General features: G+C 35.0%; 2 protein-coding genes across 6 annotated transcripts; one reads left to right on the top strand and one right to left on the bottom strand.

Annotated features, from left to right (window-relative positions):
* Window positions 1-453: 453 nt before the first annotated feature.
* On the bottom strand, window positions 454-831 carry LOC147386096 (germin-like protein 9-3). Its single transcript, XM_086423276.1, has one exon. The coding sequence runs from the start codon at window positions 829-831 to the stop codon at window positions 454-456; it is 378 nt and encodes a 125-aa protein (XP_086279402.1).
* A 3,855-nt stretch (window positions 832-4,686) lies between these two features.
* LOC147386095 (uncharacterized) lies at window positions 4,687-14,522 on the top strand. Of its 5 annotated transcripts, XR_015171780.1 has the most exons (9): window positions 4,687-5,224; window positions 6,733-6,909; window positions 7,026-7,175; window positions 9,382-9,483; window positions 9,594-9,664; window positions 9,778-9,845; window positions 13,168-13,434; window positions 13,796-13,923; window positions 14,063-14,522. XR_015171780.1 is itself a non-coding variant. In XM_086422709.1 (8 exons), exons 1-7 carry the CDS (start codon window positions 4,988-4,990, stop codon window positions 13,407-13,409), a joined length of 1,047 nt encoding a protein of 348 aa, XP_086278835.1. In that variant the 5' UTR covers window positions 4,687-4,987; the 3' UTR covers window positions 13,410-13,434; window positions 13,796-14,522. The 5 variants fall into 5 exon arrangements, 4 of the variants coding, with proteins under 4 accessions (XP_086278835.1, XP_086278837.1, XP_086278836.1 ...); XM_086422709.1 differs by having other exon boundaries at window positions 13,796-14,522; XM_086422711.1 differs by lacking the exon at window positions 14,063-14,522 and having other exon boundaries at window positions 13,672-13,797.
* The last annotated feature ends 1,029 nt before the right edge of the window (window positions 14,523-15,551 follow it).

Below are 15,551 nucleotides of genomic sequence, written 5' to 3'. Positions count from 1 at the left end.
AGTATACAATTTTTTCAAGTGAATGAATCGTGTTTCAAAGGATGAATAGTGTTTAAGAGAAGGTGGACCTATTAGAGTCAAATTGATTCGGAGGTGAGCATCTTCTCTAAATTTAGAGAACACAATGCCAATTTGGAAGAGATAAATTTAGAGACATGGGTTGGATTTGCTTTTAGAGGTATAGGATTTTTACATATTCATTATTAGAGTTTTCATAACATATTGCCAACATAAGGAGGCAAATGAAAAATAAACATATAAATTAAAAGTAAGGATGTGTCGCTGAACACAAAACATGCTATATAATCTTCATTAAAATGCCCAGAGCAAGGTAAACCCGTTTCACAATTTTGTTATTTATCACAAAGAGAGGAAGCCATTTTAAGGATTGCCCATATTTATTTATTTATTCATTCACTACTACAAGCACCATTAACCCCACATTCCTTATTCTTAGTTCTGGGTAGATTTCATCAGTTCATGAAGAGTATCAGCCGATATCTTGAAGGCATTGGTGAGGATTTCATCAGGGGTTTTAGCCCCGACAATGTTCTTTGACATAGCAACAATGCCTGCATTTGAGCTAGCAAATGCTGAGACAGCCACAGCCTTGGTCTTGTCCAAGTTAGTCTGGTAGTGAGGCAAGCCCTTGGGGAACACAAACACATCACCCTTTTGTAAAACATTCTTGTACCTCTTGCCATTACTATCCATTGTTTCAACAGTCAAGGAACCATCAACCATGAACAAGATCTCAGCTCCTCTTGGGTGTGTGTGGGGCACGTTCACGGTACCAGCTGGGAATTCAAGTAGTTCAAGTGACACACCCATACCATTAAGAGCCGGGAAGTCTTTTACAGAAACTGTTTTACGGCCAATGCCATTGCTTGAAGCGGGTGCACCACCTCGAGACCCGTGTAAGTGAAGAAAATTCCATCAATCTTGCTCTCATCAACACCATCAGGGACAGCAAAGTCGGAGGTTAGTTCAGGGTCCGAAGCTCGAACCGAAGTAAGGAAGACTAGTGCAAGGGTGGCTAGAAGGGCTAGTGACTTGGCCATTTTTTTCTGTTACTTGGGTGTGGAGTTGTTTGCGGTGTGAGCAGTGAAGGTGAAGAGTGTCATATATGGAGCATTTATAGCCCAAGATTATCAAGTGTTTTTCAGACACAGCAAGCAATTGAGATGAATTTGTTGAGTATTTTTAACTCTCCTATAGCACTAAGTGAAGAGAAAATGCAATAATTATATTAATTTGAAAAACTAATGGAAGATTAGAAGGAATCAACCTTGGTTGATGAGGACATTTAAAAAAAAAAAAAAAAAAGCATGGGCCCCATCGCTTAAGTGTTTAATCCAGAGGGCTATTAAGGGATTAGATCAGACCCGGCCCCAAATCTGAGCCCAAAGCTTAGAGTCTGCCAAGGAACCAAATAATGGGGCTAATACGATTATATGTGAGAAAATATAAAAATCATATATTTATTTTACATATACATATATTTAGTTAGATATATGATGTGTATCCATTTTTCTTCTATACTTTTATCAGTACTGATTAGATTGGATTAGCTTTGATTCAAAATATTTATTTTTCGGATCGGATTGGATATGGAACACCAAATATTATATCAAATTGGTAGATCCTTTTTCCTATCTGGATCAGGTCCACATATTAAAATTCTACCTCTCACTAATCTGACCTCTCGATCAGTACATTTGTTGGGCAGATAGTTACCAAAGAAAAAAGAATTTTATTGAAACGCTAGTATCATTACATTAATTAATTCTATAATTGTGTTCTTAAAGACTCAAGAGATCACCAATATAGAAAGACTATCAATTCAATCCAATCTTACATCCAATTGATCAATTAAGATATAAGATTTTAATCCAAATCTTAAAGATTTACGGTGAGATGGACCATGGCAACAATATTACAGTGCATCTCATGCTCATTTTATAGAATCATGGTGCTTAAGGGCTAAGGCTTCTACCTATAGAATCTTGAAGCTGCAATCTTTGACATGGGCACGTCTAGTTATTTCATGAATCTTAATTTGCGCCACATTCGTATATAACCTTATCACATATATCTGCAAAACTGTAGGGACATTAGGAGAATAGAAATACTTGGGTCATAATGAGAAAACATATATAGTCTTGAGGCACAAACCTCTGGCTTTTCCAAAGCATAATAATGAATCAAACATTCTAAGCTTATGAAGCTATAGTTTCAGATCAAAAGGTTAAAATTCTCTAACCAAGTTTTGAAGTTTGAAACTTGAATTGATTAAGCTTGGCCACCTGCCTCGTGTCAAGGCACAAGTTTGGATTGATGTATCTAAGTTACCGAATTCACTACTAACCAAACTGTTGATAGGTTAAAACCAAACTAGCTCACGATACCATTTGATGTGGGCTCATGGAATGTTGTGAATGGCATACAAACAGTTTTGTGAACTCAATCATTGCAGTTTGTTGAATTTTTTCATTGGATTTGCTGAACTCAATGAAACATTGGTTGGAACAAACCAAAATGTAAAATACAAAGTATTTAGATGTAGTTTGCACCAATTCTCGAGAGTGATGTAAGAGTTCTTGTAATTCTGAAGGCACCCGACCTAAACACTCAAAAGAACATTTGGAGTTTGTATCGTAAGAAGATATCTATTAGTCGTATTCAGGGTTACCTCTAGATTTGTTGAATGGATCTATCAAATTAGATCTCAATTGGGATATATAGTCCATGATACTGTGCTCGAGAGATTGCTGAACATGGCTTGCGTAAAGCAAGTGATTAGACACACAACAATCATTCTATAATGGTAAGGTGTACGGGTTGAGAATTGGGATGTTATTGACATCGTTCGGGACATTGCTGTGTCTATAAAACCATAGATGATTTTCATAAAGATACGAGTGACAAAGCATCTATGGTTCTATGCACACCAATATCCCAAACGATGTCAATTTCAATGTTACTCCAACACGACTCATTAAGGATTCTCAAGAGAAATGAATCCCTAGTAAATTGTAAATCCCTAGGAACTAATCACGAGGAATCTTCTTTCCTCAAATCTAACAGTCATGTTGATGGAGAGCCTCAATAGCGGGTTGAGACAAGAAAAGTCCTCCAAATGGTGCGTTTTCTATTGTCTCTTTGGAATTTCATTTTCTCTTCAGTAGCTCTCCCAAAAAATGGTAGAGAATTTGAGGAAAATAATTCCCATGAAAATTATGTTGATGAAATAAGGAAAAGAAGATGCTTTTCTAGCCTTACCACTTCATGGAAATAACAACTTCGAATTCATCCATCAAAATTTGTATTATCAAGCACAATTGCTACCAAACAAAGCACAAAACCTAACATAAGAAATAAATTTGAAGTGTAGTGAAAGACTCATATGGTAAACAAAACCGAAGGTACCAAATTTTTAGCACATACAATAAGTGAACAAACAAGAAATCAAAACAAACACTTAACGAAAAAGAAAGTAGCATGGTTCGTCCTACCTTAAAATGGAACTTTCATACTTCAAGCAAGAACCATTATATAAAGAATAATGATTTCCTGACACACTCCCCCTGATGTGGCATGTGCTAGAACAATAGTTTGTTTTTTTCCCTTGGGATACACAACTGTTCACGACTCTTATATAAAATGAGTTGTGTTGGAGTGACTTCATGATTGGACCTTGTATTGCACATCTCGACGTGAAAAGTGAATAGTAATCATAAATGCTTTTACAGTCGTATCTCAAGGAAACATATATGATTCCCATACACTTTCACATCAGGGTGTGCGACGTGAGGTCCAATCTTGAGGTCACTTCAGCATTATTCGTATAAAATAAATTCAATATGTTACAATTAAAGCATCATATTCATTTTCTCTTAGCCATATCAGCCAATAGATCATGTTCTTGTATTCCTCGAGATTCTGATGCCATTTTCGCATCTACCTTGGGCCCCAAGACGAGACACACGAAGACCAAATGCATCACATGGTTCTAGACTTTTATTACACGTGATGAGCCAGAAGACTCACTATACATAGTTCTATTGACATAAATGGAGGTAGTTTCGTCTGCAAGTAAGGCGTCGTGATGATCTATGACTATGTGTAACACGTGAAGCACGTCCCCTAATAGTCAAAAGTGACTTTGATTCAGGTGGGCCACCTTTCACCAAACATGGTTGATTCAGGATACGTGTCGTAGCAAAAGAAATTGTTTCATTCCAGTCTACTACAACATTCTTCCAGAAGAGGATATAGTCGTTGGATTTTTTATCGTAAATCTCGAGAATAATTTGATGCCTAAGAATTGCTATTGGCACCATCAAATTTTACTTATTACACTCAGATTAATAATAAAGGAAATAAGTGACTGATTGAGAAATTAAGTAAAAAATCTCAATTTTTTTTTTTTTTTTTTTTGGGTTTAAGAAGTTAAATGAATTTAGTAATAATCGTAAATAACTACTGAGATTGTTTCAATAAGTATTATAATTTGAGTCAAAATTTTATAATATTTGAAGAGTGTTTTTAATCTTTAATTAGGGTACAAATAGCTTAAGAAATTGGGATGTAATATAAATAAGTAATAGTTGGTGTGTCAATAGTATTTATAAAATAAATATAAAAAAGTAAAAAAAAAAAAAAAAAAAAAAAAAAATTAAATTCGGAAGCTACATCTCGTTAGGTTCTCTCTTCGTTTCAACACGAAGAGAGAGAGAGAGAGAGAAAACGAAGTTCTGAATCTGAGCTCGAGATCTAAACTCATTGTTTGTTTTTTCCTAGGTTTACGCATATTAGGGTTTCTGGTTCGTCTCTCACCCCAGAAACCTCTGCAATCTAGGGCTTTTATTTCCGAGATTTCAGATTCTAGGGTTACTGAGAGTCACGTAAACTTACTAGGCTGTTATACATTTGGAGGGTTTCCGGGGAGATTTTCCTGAACAGAGGGGCAGACAGAGAAGAAGAAATGCAAATGGAAGCTCGAGTTGGGGGAGTTGTTGAAGGAGGAGGGCAGAGATGTCTTAATTCTGGCAATGATGGTGTTGTTGATGAAGATTCGAGGAAATTTTCTCAACAACAGAGGCAAACTTTACAGCAACAATCACAGATCGGGACTGTATCTCAGCTTCTTGCTGGAGGAATTGCGGGTGCAGTTAGTAAAACCTGCACTGCACCTCTTGCTCGCCTTACCATCCTCTTTCAGGTTGGTTTCTCAATTTCTCTTGTTGGAAAAAAACTAATTTCTCTTTTAGAGCTTTCATTGTTCTATGTACAAGACAGACCATCTCACTCTTTTCTCCTTCATTGTCTCGCATATTATTTATAATCCCTAATTTCTTCATTTCTCATTTAAATTTTTATTGTATTTTTTGTTAATATATTTCGACACCCTGAGTCTGGCTATATTACAAATTTTCTTTCTTTAAATTTAATTGATTTGCATAAGTGAGATAGTATTCTAGGAAATAACTCAATAATTACCACCCTATTCTAATTGTTCGGGAAACAACCCCCTCATTATTGAAAATTGAGAAAAGACCACAGTAATGGTCACTGTGGGAAATCTATTGTTCATCAATCTTTAACATCTACGCATGCCATACTGAATTTAAGCTTCAGACAGTAGTGGTTTGTTTTATTTTAAATCCCTTGAATTATAGGTTATCCCTCCTCGGTTTTAGTTTTGCATTTATTACCTTTCCCATGGTTTAAAGTTTTGGTATAAATCAATTGTGGTTGAGGCCAAGTTGATTTGGACAAAGAAATTTTTTAGTTTGTTTCAAGGAAAAAAAAAACAGATGGGATCATTATCTTCTCACTATCCAAAACCACAACATGGGAGAGGGATTAGGGGATCTTCTGGATGATAAGCCAAACAGGAGAGGGAAAACATAAGGAGCACGGCTCGCCTCTTTAAAAAGGTTTTTCACTCCATGTATATTGCAAAAGTGAGAATTATGGAGAACTGTGGAGAAACATACTGTGAAAAATAGCTCATATTGAATTGACAGATCAAGCCTAATCACCCTAAAATCTAAAATCCTATAGTGCCCCTTTTCAATTTCCAGTATCTAAGTTGTTCTCTCCCGAGGAGAAATTATAGTCCTCATTTACTAACTTCTAAACAATGACCCCTCTCCATTTTTTCCATGATCCCTTCATCACCAAGGGACACCGAATATCCATATGAGAGTTGAAGCTTATTTCTTTCATAGGCAATCTCTCCTATATTGGATATCAAGCTACCCTGAATTTCTTAGATTAACTGTGGAAAGCAGAGTGAGCAAGACCCACATTCTCAAACCATGCACCCATGCCACAACCAAATGTTGAACTAAGATTTTCTTTGTAGGTAAGATCTAATTTCCTAGAACATAACTCTGGTATCTAACCACTTCTAGTGCCCGTGTGTGTATGCTAGCCATGAGATGCTAGGGAGTTGAGCTGTTGGTATTTATACTTCAAACCCCACTCTAAAAAACTAGTCAGTTACTGTAACTGACTAAATTGTAATTTCTTCGTTTTATGGTGGTTATTGATGTATTTTGATGCCATTTTTGAACTCTAAGCTAAGACTTGGAGCTTGTCATCATGTTTGGTTTGGAAATACATGTGTCCCTCTATTGATGTTCTACTGTAATTATAGTTTGCCTATTCATTCAACTTTCCCTTTTTCTGATCTACTTGTTTTGCATCATATAATCTCCTTAGGTGCAAGGTATGCACTCAGATGTTGCAACATTGAGCAAGCCTAGCATATGGCGTGAAGCTTCACGTATTTTATGTGAAGAAGGGTTCAGAGCATTCTGGAGAGGAAATTTGGTTACAATTGCTCATCGTCTTCCTTATTCTTCTGTCAGCTTCTATGCTTATGAGCGCTACAAGAATGTTAGCACAAAAGTTCTTTGAATTCATTTCTCTATACAGATCTACTAATTAGTGTAATTTTCCTTGTAATACTACTTAATTTAAAAATTAAGTTATCCTTCTTTTATGTCTTGCAGATACTACAATCTATTCCTGGATTGGAAAGCCATAGACAAAATGTAAGTGCAGACATTTGTGTACGACTTGTAGGCGGTGGGTTGGCAGGAGTAACAGCTGCATCTGCTACATATCCATTGGATCTCGTGCGAACGCGGCTTGCCGCTCAGGTAATATCTATTTTTGTTCAAGTTCATTGATTCTAGCTCCAACATTCTCTAGTGTTATCTGAATAGATTACATTCTCATAGTATTTACTGGCATGACTCGGGCGGAATCAACTGTCAGTTTTTATATACTTCCCATGTTTTAGTAAGTATTTCTGCTTTGAACATAGTATGTTCATACATCAGGTTTCTTTTTCGTACTGTAATTTGTATCTGGCGTCATTTTCTTATCTTTTGTTAATCATGGAGTTTAGATAAATAGACACACACAGGCAATGTTTGATTGCCGCTTGTCAATAATGAAATAACTAGAGTTGGTTTTTTTTTTTTTCCCTCAATGAATTGCATAGAAATGTTAAGTTCTGTGTTTGATAGGTTGAATGTTAATATAAATTGGTTGACAGTAGCTTAGTTCCTGATAAAGGTCTTCTGATTGACCTTAGATTTGGTAGTAGCTTAGATCACGTTACAGGCATGGATAGGAATCCTTTATGTCCCGTTGCCACATTTTCATGGCGGCCACCCTTCATATGCTAGCTTTCTGAACTGTTCTTCCAACATTAAGGATTGAAGTCTGGGTCTTCCAACATAGAACCACCCCAACATTGTGGATTGAATTCTGGATCTTGATCTTAATAAATCTTTGTTTCCAATTTCTAGTTTTTGGTGTCACTGCCCCAACATAGATCCTCTGTTGTCAAAAGCCCCGCCTAGACCATCCAAGCATCTAGGCCTTTCCCGTTTTAAGTGGGGTTTCAAAAACTGAGGTTAAGATAATACTTTTATGAAATAATTTTGTATAAATTGTGTTATAAAGTGTATTTAATCAATTTTAGAACATAAGAGGTTTCTCAAATATTTAGCTTAACTTGTAAGTGTCTAAGATTTAAAAAAAAAAAAAGTGGCATGTGCAAACACGCATGTATGGCAAAATTTAGGATTTATGCACAATTAAAATTACTTCAAAAATTAACTTTTAAAAATTTTAAATAGACAATCTTATATTTTCATATTTTATCCTTTAATGTATTGTAAAGGTCTTTTTGTAATCTAAAATATTAACCAAGCTATTTCGAAGAAAACATAATAAAAAGATATTTATGTTATTTTAGGAAACTAAAATAATGTGGTTATAGGGTCGTGAGATTGTCATTTTATTTATTTTGATAAGGATGACTTTGATAGTGATGAGTTAGATGAAAAGGTGGGAGCATTTTTGGTCTTCCAAATTTTTGAGTCAACAAACATTTATTCAACGTTATCTTATTATAAGCACAAAGATTTGTGAGGGGCATCAAATTACTTTAGTATTTGCAATTAAATTGTTTTCATTTTTCTTACATATTAGTTGTGTTGACCTACTAGTTTGCTTAATAGTTGGTTATTATTATATTACCAGTAATGACATTTACATTATATGTTTTTGCTCTTTCTTGCACGACCTTTATTATATATATAAAAAATTGAAACATTAATTGGTTTTGTCACTTAGGCCTCGCCTAGTGCTTTTAACAACCTTGCATAGAACCGCTTCCTGGCGCTTCCGATAACTAAGGCTTATTGTTGTGGACTTCAAATCAAATTGGAGACCATTGGAATGCTTCAATCTGAAGGGTTTATCTTGTAGGTAAAGTGAGGAGAAAATCGTAACTCGACTTGAATCGCCGTTCTTTCAGTGATTTAGTTCGACTTTCTATGGGATGGGTAAAGTGAATTGATTCTTCATTCAATTAACAGTAGCCTCAAATGATTGGAGATTTGAGTGTTGTTAGAAAAAAACTTATTGGCCCTCTTTATTCGGTACCCTATAGTGGTTGAAGTTGACTTTCTCAATATGCTAGTGTGGTCCTTGAGAAGACCAGGTAGTCCATGGTCATTGGTTATTTTAACTATCAATTTTTTTCTTCTCGCTGGGCCTTACACATTGTAAAATCATCAATATCTGTGCTAATTGAACAGATAAAGGAAAAAAGAAAAGATGTAATGGGCTTTGTACAATCAAAGATGCTAGCTGATTGCATTTCCCCTATTCAAGAAAATATTTGTTCATTTGTTTGCGGGAAGAACAATCTTTTCTCTTGGTATACTGTTGAGAATGATTAGTTTAATAGTGTAATGTCGCCTTGTCAAATTATAATAATTAATTCATGTTGTTTCACATATTTTGTTTGGAGTTATCCCATGGCTCATTCAATTTAAACATATGCAGACAAATGTAGTTTACTACAGAGGCATTTGGCATGCACTTTGTACCATTTGCGGAGACGAGGGTATTTTTGGCCTCTATAAAGGACTTGGAGCAACTTTATTGGTATGATTCTCTTTATAATTTTTTTTATCTATCCATAATGGTCATTTTTAATATTTTTATTATCGTTTTTGCTAATTATGATTGTCATTCTGACAATTTGTATAATGCAGGGGGTTGGACCTAGTTTAGCAATCAGCTTTTCAGTTTATGAGACCTTGAGATCTTCTTGGATGTTACGAAGGTGATAACTTGTAGTTGGATTGAACTTCCTAACAATTTTGATATGCTGATATCTATCATGTCATGCATAATTTATTTATTTCTTATCTTTAATTTTGAATATTTTAACATCAGGCCCCACGATTCTCCTGTTGTGGTCAGTCTAGCTTGTGGTAGTCTTTCTGGCATTGCATCATCAACAGGTGAGTCCTCTACAACCTAATAAATTGAGTAAGCCGACTAAGCCTAATGTAAGACATCTACCTGATGTAGAACAGATTGCTCTTGTTTTTCTAAAGAAAATGGACACCATAAAAAAAGGCGAAGATTAGAAAATTTAGGCCAAATTAACATATCCAGATCTGGTCGAGTTGACTCAGTTTGACCAGCTTGGTTCAGTTTGATCAGGTTGGGTCCATACTCAACGCAATTTTGACTTCAGCCCTATGTGTTTAGTTTAGTTCAGTTTTTAGTAATTTAGAAGTTTAGTTAGTTTCTATTTTGTCTAGTTTCTAATTTGTTTTTTGAGTTTTATTTTTGTTTGATTCGTTTTTATTTGTTAAGGTATAATTAGAAGTGTCCAAATTGAGTTATAATAGGTTTAGAAATTGTTGCTATTATGTTACAGGTAGGTTAGGAAAGTTACTTTTTAGTATTTTAGAAGGTTTCTAAGTTGTTATGACAAAGTTATCTATATAAGAAGCTTCAAAAACGAAATTTAACAATCAATTAATAATTATTTATTAATAAATTTTGGATTTAGCTAATTCTCTTGTTTCAATTTATTTTTCTGGTCTTCCCTTTCTTTTCCAAGCCTGAATCTATTGATTCAAATTGGATTTGTGTGTTCCATTGATCACAATCTCTCAATTCCTTTCGAATCAATTGATTCTTACACTTTCGCTACTTCAAAGCCCCTGTCCGATAGGAAAATCTATGATTTCTCTTTGATTGTTTTTAAGATGCGAAAAATTCACCTTGCTGAGAACAAAATGGAAAATCCCTGCCTTGCTTATATTTCTAATGTTTTTGAGTTGCTTCGTTTCCTTGTATGTTTTTCGGGAACATAGGTTGTTTGCTGGAGACGAACCAGTTTCATTTGATTTTTTATCCTCTTGATCCCAGTACCATTTCTTCATCATGAGGACTATAGAGGTTTTCCTTGGATACAAAAATCTGGATTTAAAAGGTTTTGCTGGTGCAACGAGCTTTGTAATTCTGTTGATGCCATGACATTTCATGCTTCTTGTATACTTGGTTAATCCGTATCTTTCTTAGAGAATGATGAGTACCGTGTAATCTTTTCTTGATAAGTATGAAGCAGTTTCCATGTACAAATTTGTTTAAAACCCTTACAATTGTTTCAGTAGTTAGTACTGGCATTTAAAGTGGAAGTAAATAACTTCTGTGGATCTTTTTAACATCCCGTACTAAGTTTATTGCAAGACTTCCATGAAAAAAAAAAAAAAAAAAAACTTCAACCAAACTGAGGAGGTGCATGGTTGGGTGCTCTTTCTATGCTTCTAGTCATTAGATCTGGAAACCGTATCTTTACTGTAATTCAGCATTTGAGAAATGTAAGGAATTCTGTTTTCAGTGCAGTTTTTCATCCATTAACTTTGTTGATCACTTAAAAAAAAATTTCTGAGTTTGTTATCAATTTTGTGTCAGCTTTTCATAACTGTCATGAAGCATCACATGGAGTTATGGTAAAGCTTGTAACTAGGAATCCCTGTATCTGGTAAGAAAATATTTTTTTTCTAACAGTAGTGGAAAGTGGGGCAGGCGCAACATAGGTCCCTCATATCTTGCTTAGCTATGGTACTGGATCATTCAAGGCTGCCTGCTGTACAGTGAGTACAAGGCTTGGTATGTCAGTGTGGGTATTGGATCTGTGTCAGATATGGGGTGTATCATTAAAGATAATGATAAGTTACAAGGCAGGACGCAAGTCCTAGACCAAAACAGACAAGGATCTTTATCTCGAGCGAACTAGTTTGCATGTTTATTCATGCTTCTGAATGAGCTAATGAACATGCATTCAAAACTACATGGGAAATATGCTCGACCACATTGGTAAATTTCAGAGCTTTCTTAGCCATCCATGAAGTTAATAGTCACGTCCTTTACAAGTGGCCCAAACAGGATATTCAAGAATACTTCAAAAGCCTTCAAACTGAGGGCATTTATTTCTTCTTCATTGAACCTATGTAAAACACATTCCATTATATCGTAATTAATGAGTAACTATATAAGTTCTATATCAAACTCATTTACACAGCATTATTGATGAGTAACTACCATTGCAAGTTTGAGATTGCTTTTTTTAATTTTTAGTAAGTTGGAACTAAAACCCTTGACCTGGATACAATGTATTTTTTAAGTGCTGCTCGGGTGACACCTAGGGAACAGTTTCACCTGTCCCGGTCCGCTAGCACCTGAGAGAGGTTTATGCAGGTACTAGATTTACTTATTTATATGCTGAATCGGCTGGGATTTTTTTAACAGACCTTATCTTGACATGGTGGGCCCACACAGAGAGATGAGTCAAAGACCCATTTCTGGTGACCATCCTCACAAAAATCTGTATGCTCTGACATTTCTAGCGATATAAAAGTGGATTACAGGTTGAAAAATCTAGACCGTCAGCTTTTGTAAATCAAATTTTTTGGAAATGTACTGAATAGTGCTAGGGCCATCTCCATGGCGAGGTTAAAAATGCTGTTGATATGGGTGATTTCCTTACTACTGGATTAGATTAGAAGAACATTTTGAGCTTGCAAATAAAGAATCCGTTTTCCATGTGTGGAAAATGATAATTCTTTTCTTTGGGTAAAAGAGGGGGTGTGGGGTGTGGCTAGAGTTTTTTATTGGGTTAATCACTGCTTTAAGATGTCCTCATTTTTGTGGCCACCAGTTGAACCTCTCCTAATTGCTTTTGTGCCTGTTTTAATAAAATTGTTAATTATGAATGAAAACAACAGAAAGAGTCACTTCTATCTTGTTTCAGAAACATAAGTTATGTCAATGATCTGAGATTACCATATTTTTGAATTATGTACAAGTATGCAGTGTTTTTTCTTTTTCTGGCAAATAGGATTGAAATCCATAGCTCATGTGGTTATAATGCTAGACGTTCCAAATATGAGCATGAACATTTGGATCTCATCTGCTGTTCTGATGTACATTATAACATCAATAATCCAATGCCCTTTTCTATTGTAGTGGCAATATCCATGGTGTTGTTCTAATCTAATGATGGATCAACTCAGTAAGTTTTGTGCTAGTGAACTCATGTTTAAGTATCAATGAGCAAAAGCTTAGATTTCTCGGATGTAATTGGGTTACAGATCTTGGGATTTCCACACAGGTTGACTTGTTATCATTTCAATGTGATGATAGCATTAGCAAATAATTAATCTTCCAAGCCATTTGTGTTAATAGGATAACCAATTTATGATTGGTGACTTCAGCTTTTGGGTTTGTTGGTTCACTACCTGATGTTCATTATGTGAAAATTTGCAGCAACATTCCCTCTTGATCTTGTGAGGCGACGGATGCAGTTAGAAGGAGCAGGCGGTCGAGCCCGGGTCTACAAAACAGGACTATTTGGGACATTTGGGCACATAATCAAGACAGAAGGTCTGCGTGGTCTGTACAGGGGGATACTGCCCGAATATTACAAAGTTGTCCCAAGTGTGGGCATTGTCTTCATGACTTACGAAACGATGAAGAGGCTTCTATCTCACACTCCTGCCAATGACTAGTTACTGCTGCTGCCAAGGCCGTCAGGTGTTTACCCTCTTTGCCATCCAAATTGAAATAGTTTGATTTTGTTTACGGTAGATAGGCAAATTGAAAAAAAAATTCTTTTTTGTCGCATCTTCAGAGGAATATAATGGTGGTAAATTTTGTTGTAGCTGCCGTGAACCGAACAAATCAATATTTTATCATGTATAGATAAAAGAAATTGAATTACATCAAGTGTATCCAACATACTTATTAGAATCCATTGATTAATCCATTCAGGTTCTCTCTCCATGTCTCTGTACTTCCCATCAACACTAAGATGTTTCTCATTTGATTTGTGTTTGAAGTCTGAATTTTCTAACAAATTGGTTTGTCAAGGGAACTCACTTTCTACTTATATAAGGCCATAGAATGAAGTTCTGATATGGATTCTTCTCGCCAAACTGAACTCTGGAAGTATGGGAGTCCTTTAAGCTGCTACACGACGGTAGAAGGAAGCTAATGGTACAACTTCAGCGGTTACATTTACAAGTGAGTAAAGAATGTGCTCTTGAGTTCATCCTGTAATACTGTATGTAGTTCTGATACAGAGGGTTAAATCTGCGGGCCTTATGTATTCTATTGGCACTGTGAGATGCTCATTTTCCATTTCAGCCATTCATTTGTGCAGAATTCAGAGATAACTGGGGCAATTTATCTCAATTTAAGTGAGAAAGGAAATTGAACTGCTTGTCATGACTCATTTGATATTTTAAGAATATTGGCTGATTTTGTTTAAGTTAGGCCAAGCAGAAAAATTCATTGGAGTTATTATAATTTATATGCAAGATGTTATTTTATGATTGAACATCTATTGGTCTCACTTCCTCTCGTTGTTTGGGGTGCTGGGGTGGATGTCGTCTTTTGTGCTGATTTTATTCTAGTCTTGGGGTTTCTCATTGACGATGTCATGAGTATATTTGGTGGAGCCCTTGGAAGGAGAGGAATGGTTGTGTTTTTGAGAATAAGGAGCATTCGATTTAGGATCTATCACTTTTAACACTATCCACTTTATTCTTTTGGTGCAAATTGTTTGAGCATCTTTTATTCTTCTTTGGAGATTTTCTTGTTAGATGAGATGGTATTTGCAGCTTTTGTGTTGTCATGGTTGTACTTTCCATTTCTTTCAAATAAAATATTTTGCTAATAGAAAAAAAGAGAGTTTCTATTGTCACACCAACTTTTGCTAATGCCAACTCAAGATGTGGTTAATTCTTATATATGAATTAGGTTGGTGTGGCAATAGAATCTCTTTAAAAATACCTATTGATTAAATTGGTGGCAAAAAATAAAAAATAAAAATTCAAATTCTAAGGTTATGTTTGGATTGAGAGAAGTGGAGAGAAGAGAATATAAATGAGTTTCTCTACATTTGTCCGGTTTGAATTGTTAAATGGTGAGAGAAAAAAATGTGAGTTTTCTTTCTCTCCAAAAATAAAGAGAAATGAAAAAAATCAAATTCTTTTAAAATATTTTATAATACCAACTCTATCCCTAGATCTCTTTTAAGATATTTTAAAATTTGAAAGTTGTCCTAAGTTCTCTTTTATCAATTCAAACATGATAGAGAAAAATTGAGTTTTTTTTTTCTCTTCTCTTCTCTTAGATTGTGTTTGGATTGAGAGAAGAGAAGAGAAATTTAATTTCTCTCTATTATGTTTGGATTGATAGGAGAGAATTTGGGATAGTCTTGAAATTTTAAAATATCTTTAAAAAAATTTAGGGGTAAAATTAAAATTATAAAATATTTTAAAATAATTTCTCTCCTCTTCTCTCTATTTTAGGAGAGGAAGAAATCTCACCTTTTGTTATCTTCGATTCTCTCCAATTCTTTTCTCTTCTCTCTCCTACTTAACAATCCAATCAAGAGAAATGGAGAGAAACTCCTTTATTTTCTCTTCTCCTCTCTTCTCTCCTTTATTTTCTCTTAAGAGTTGTGATACTGCCACATCTGAATAAATCTCATAAGTGCTTTTGCTATAAATTCATACTAAAATAAAATAAGATTATGTGACTGTAGTACAAAACTTAAATTTACAAAGGGTCTTATTAACGTGTACCCTAAGTACACTTTTTTAATTGGATTTTGAATCCAAAACACCCTTAAAAAAAAAAAAATT

This window comes from Akebia trifoliata, chromosome 14 (genome assembly GCF_017979445.1).
Source record: "Akebia trifoliata isolate Shusen 1 chromosome 14, ASM1797944v1, whole genome shotgun sequence".
In the NCBI taxonomy this organism is placed as follows: domain Eukaryota; kingdom Viridiplantae; phylum Streptophyta; class Magnoliopsida; order Ranunculales; family Lardizabalaceae; genus Akebia; species Akebia trifoliata.
Note: the sequence above shows the minus strand (reverse complement) of the source record. Positions and strands in the feature narration are given on the sequence as shown.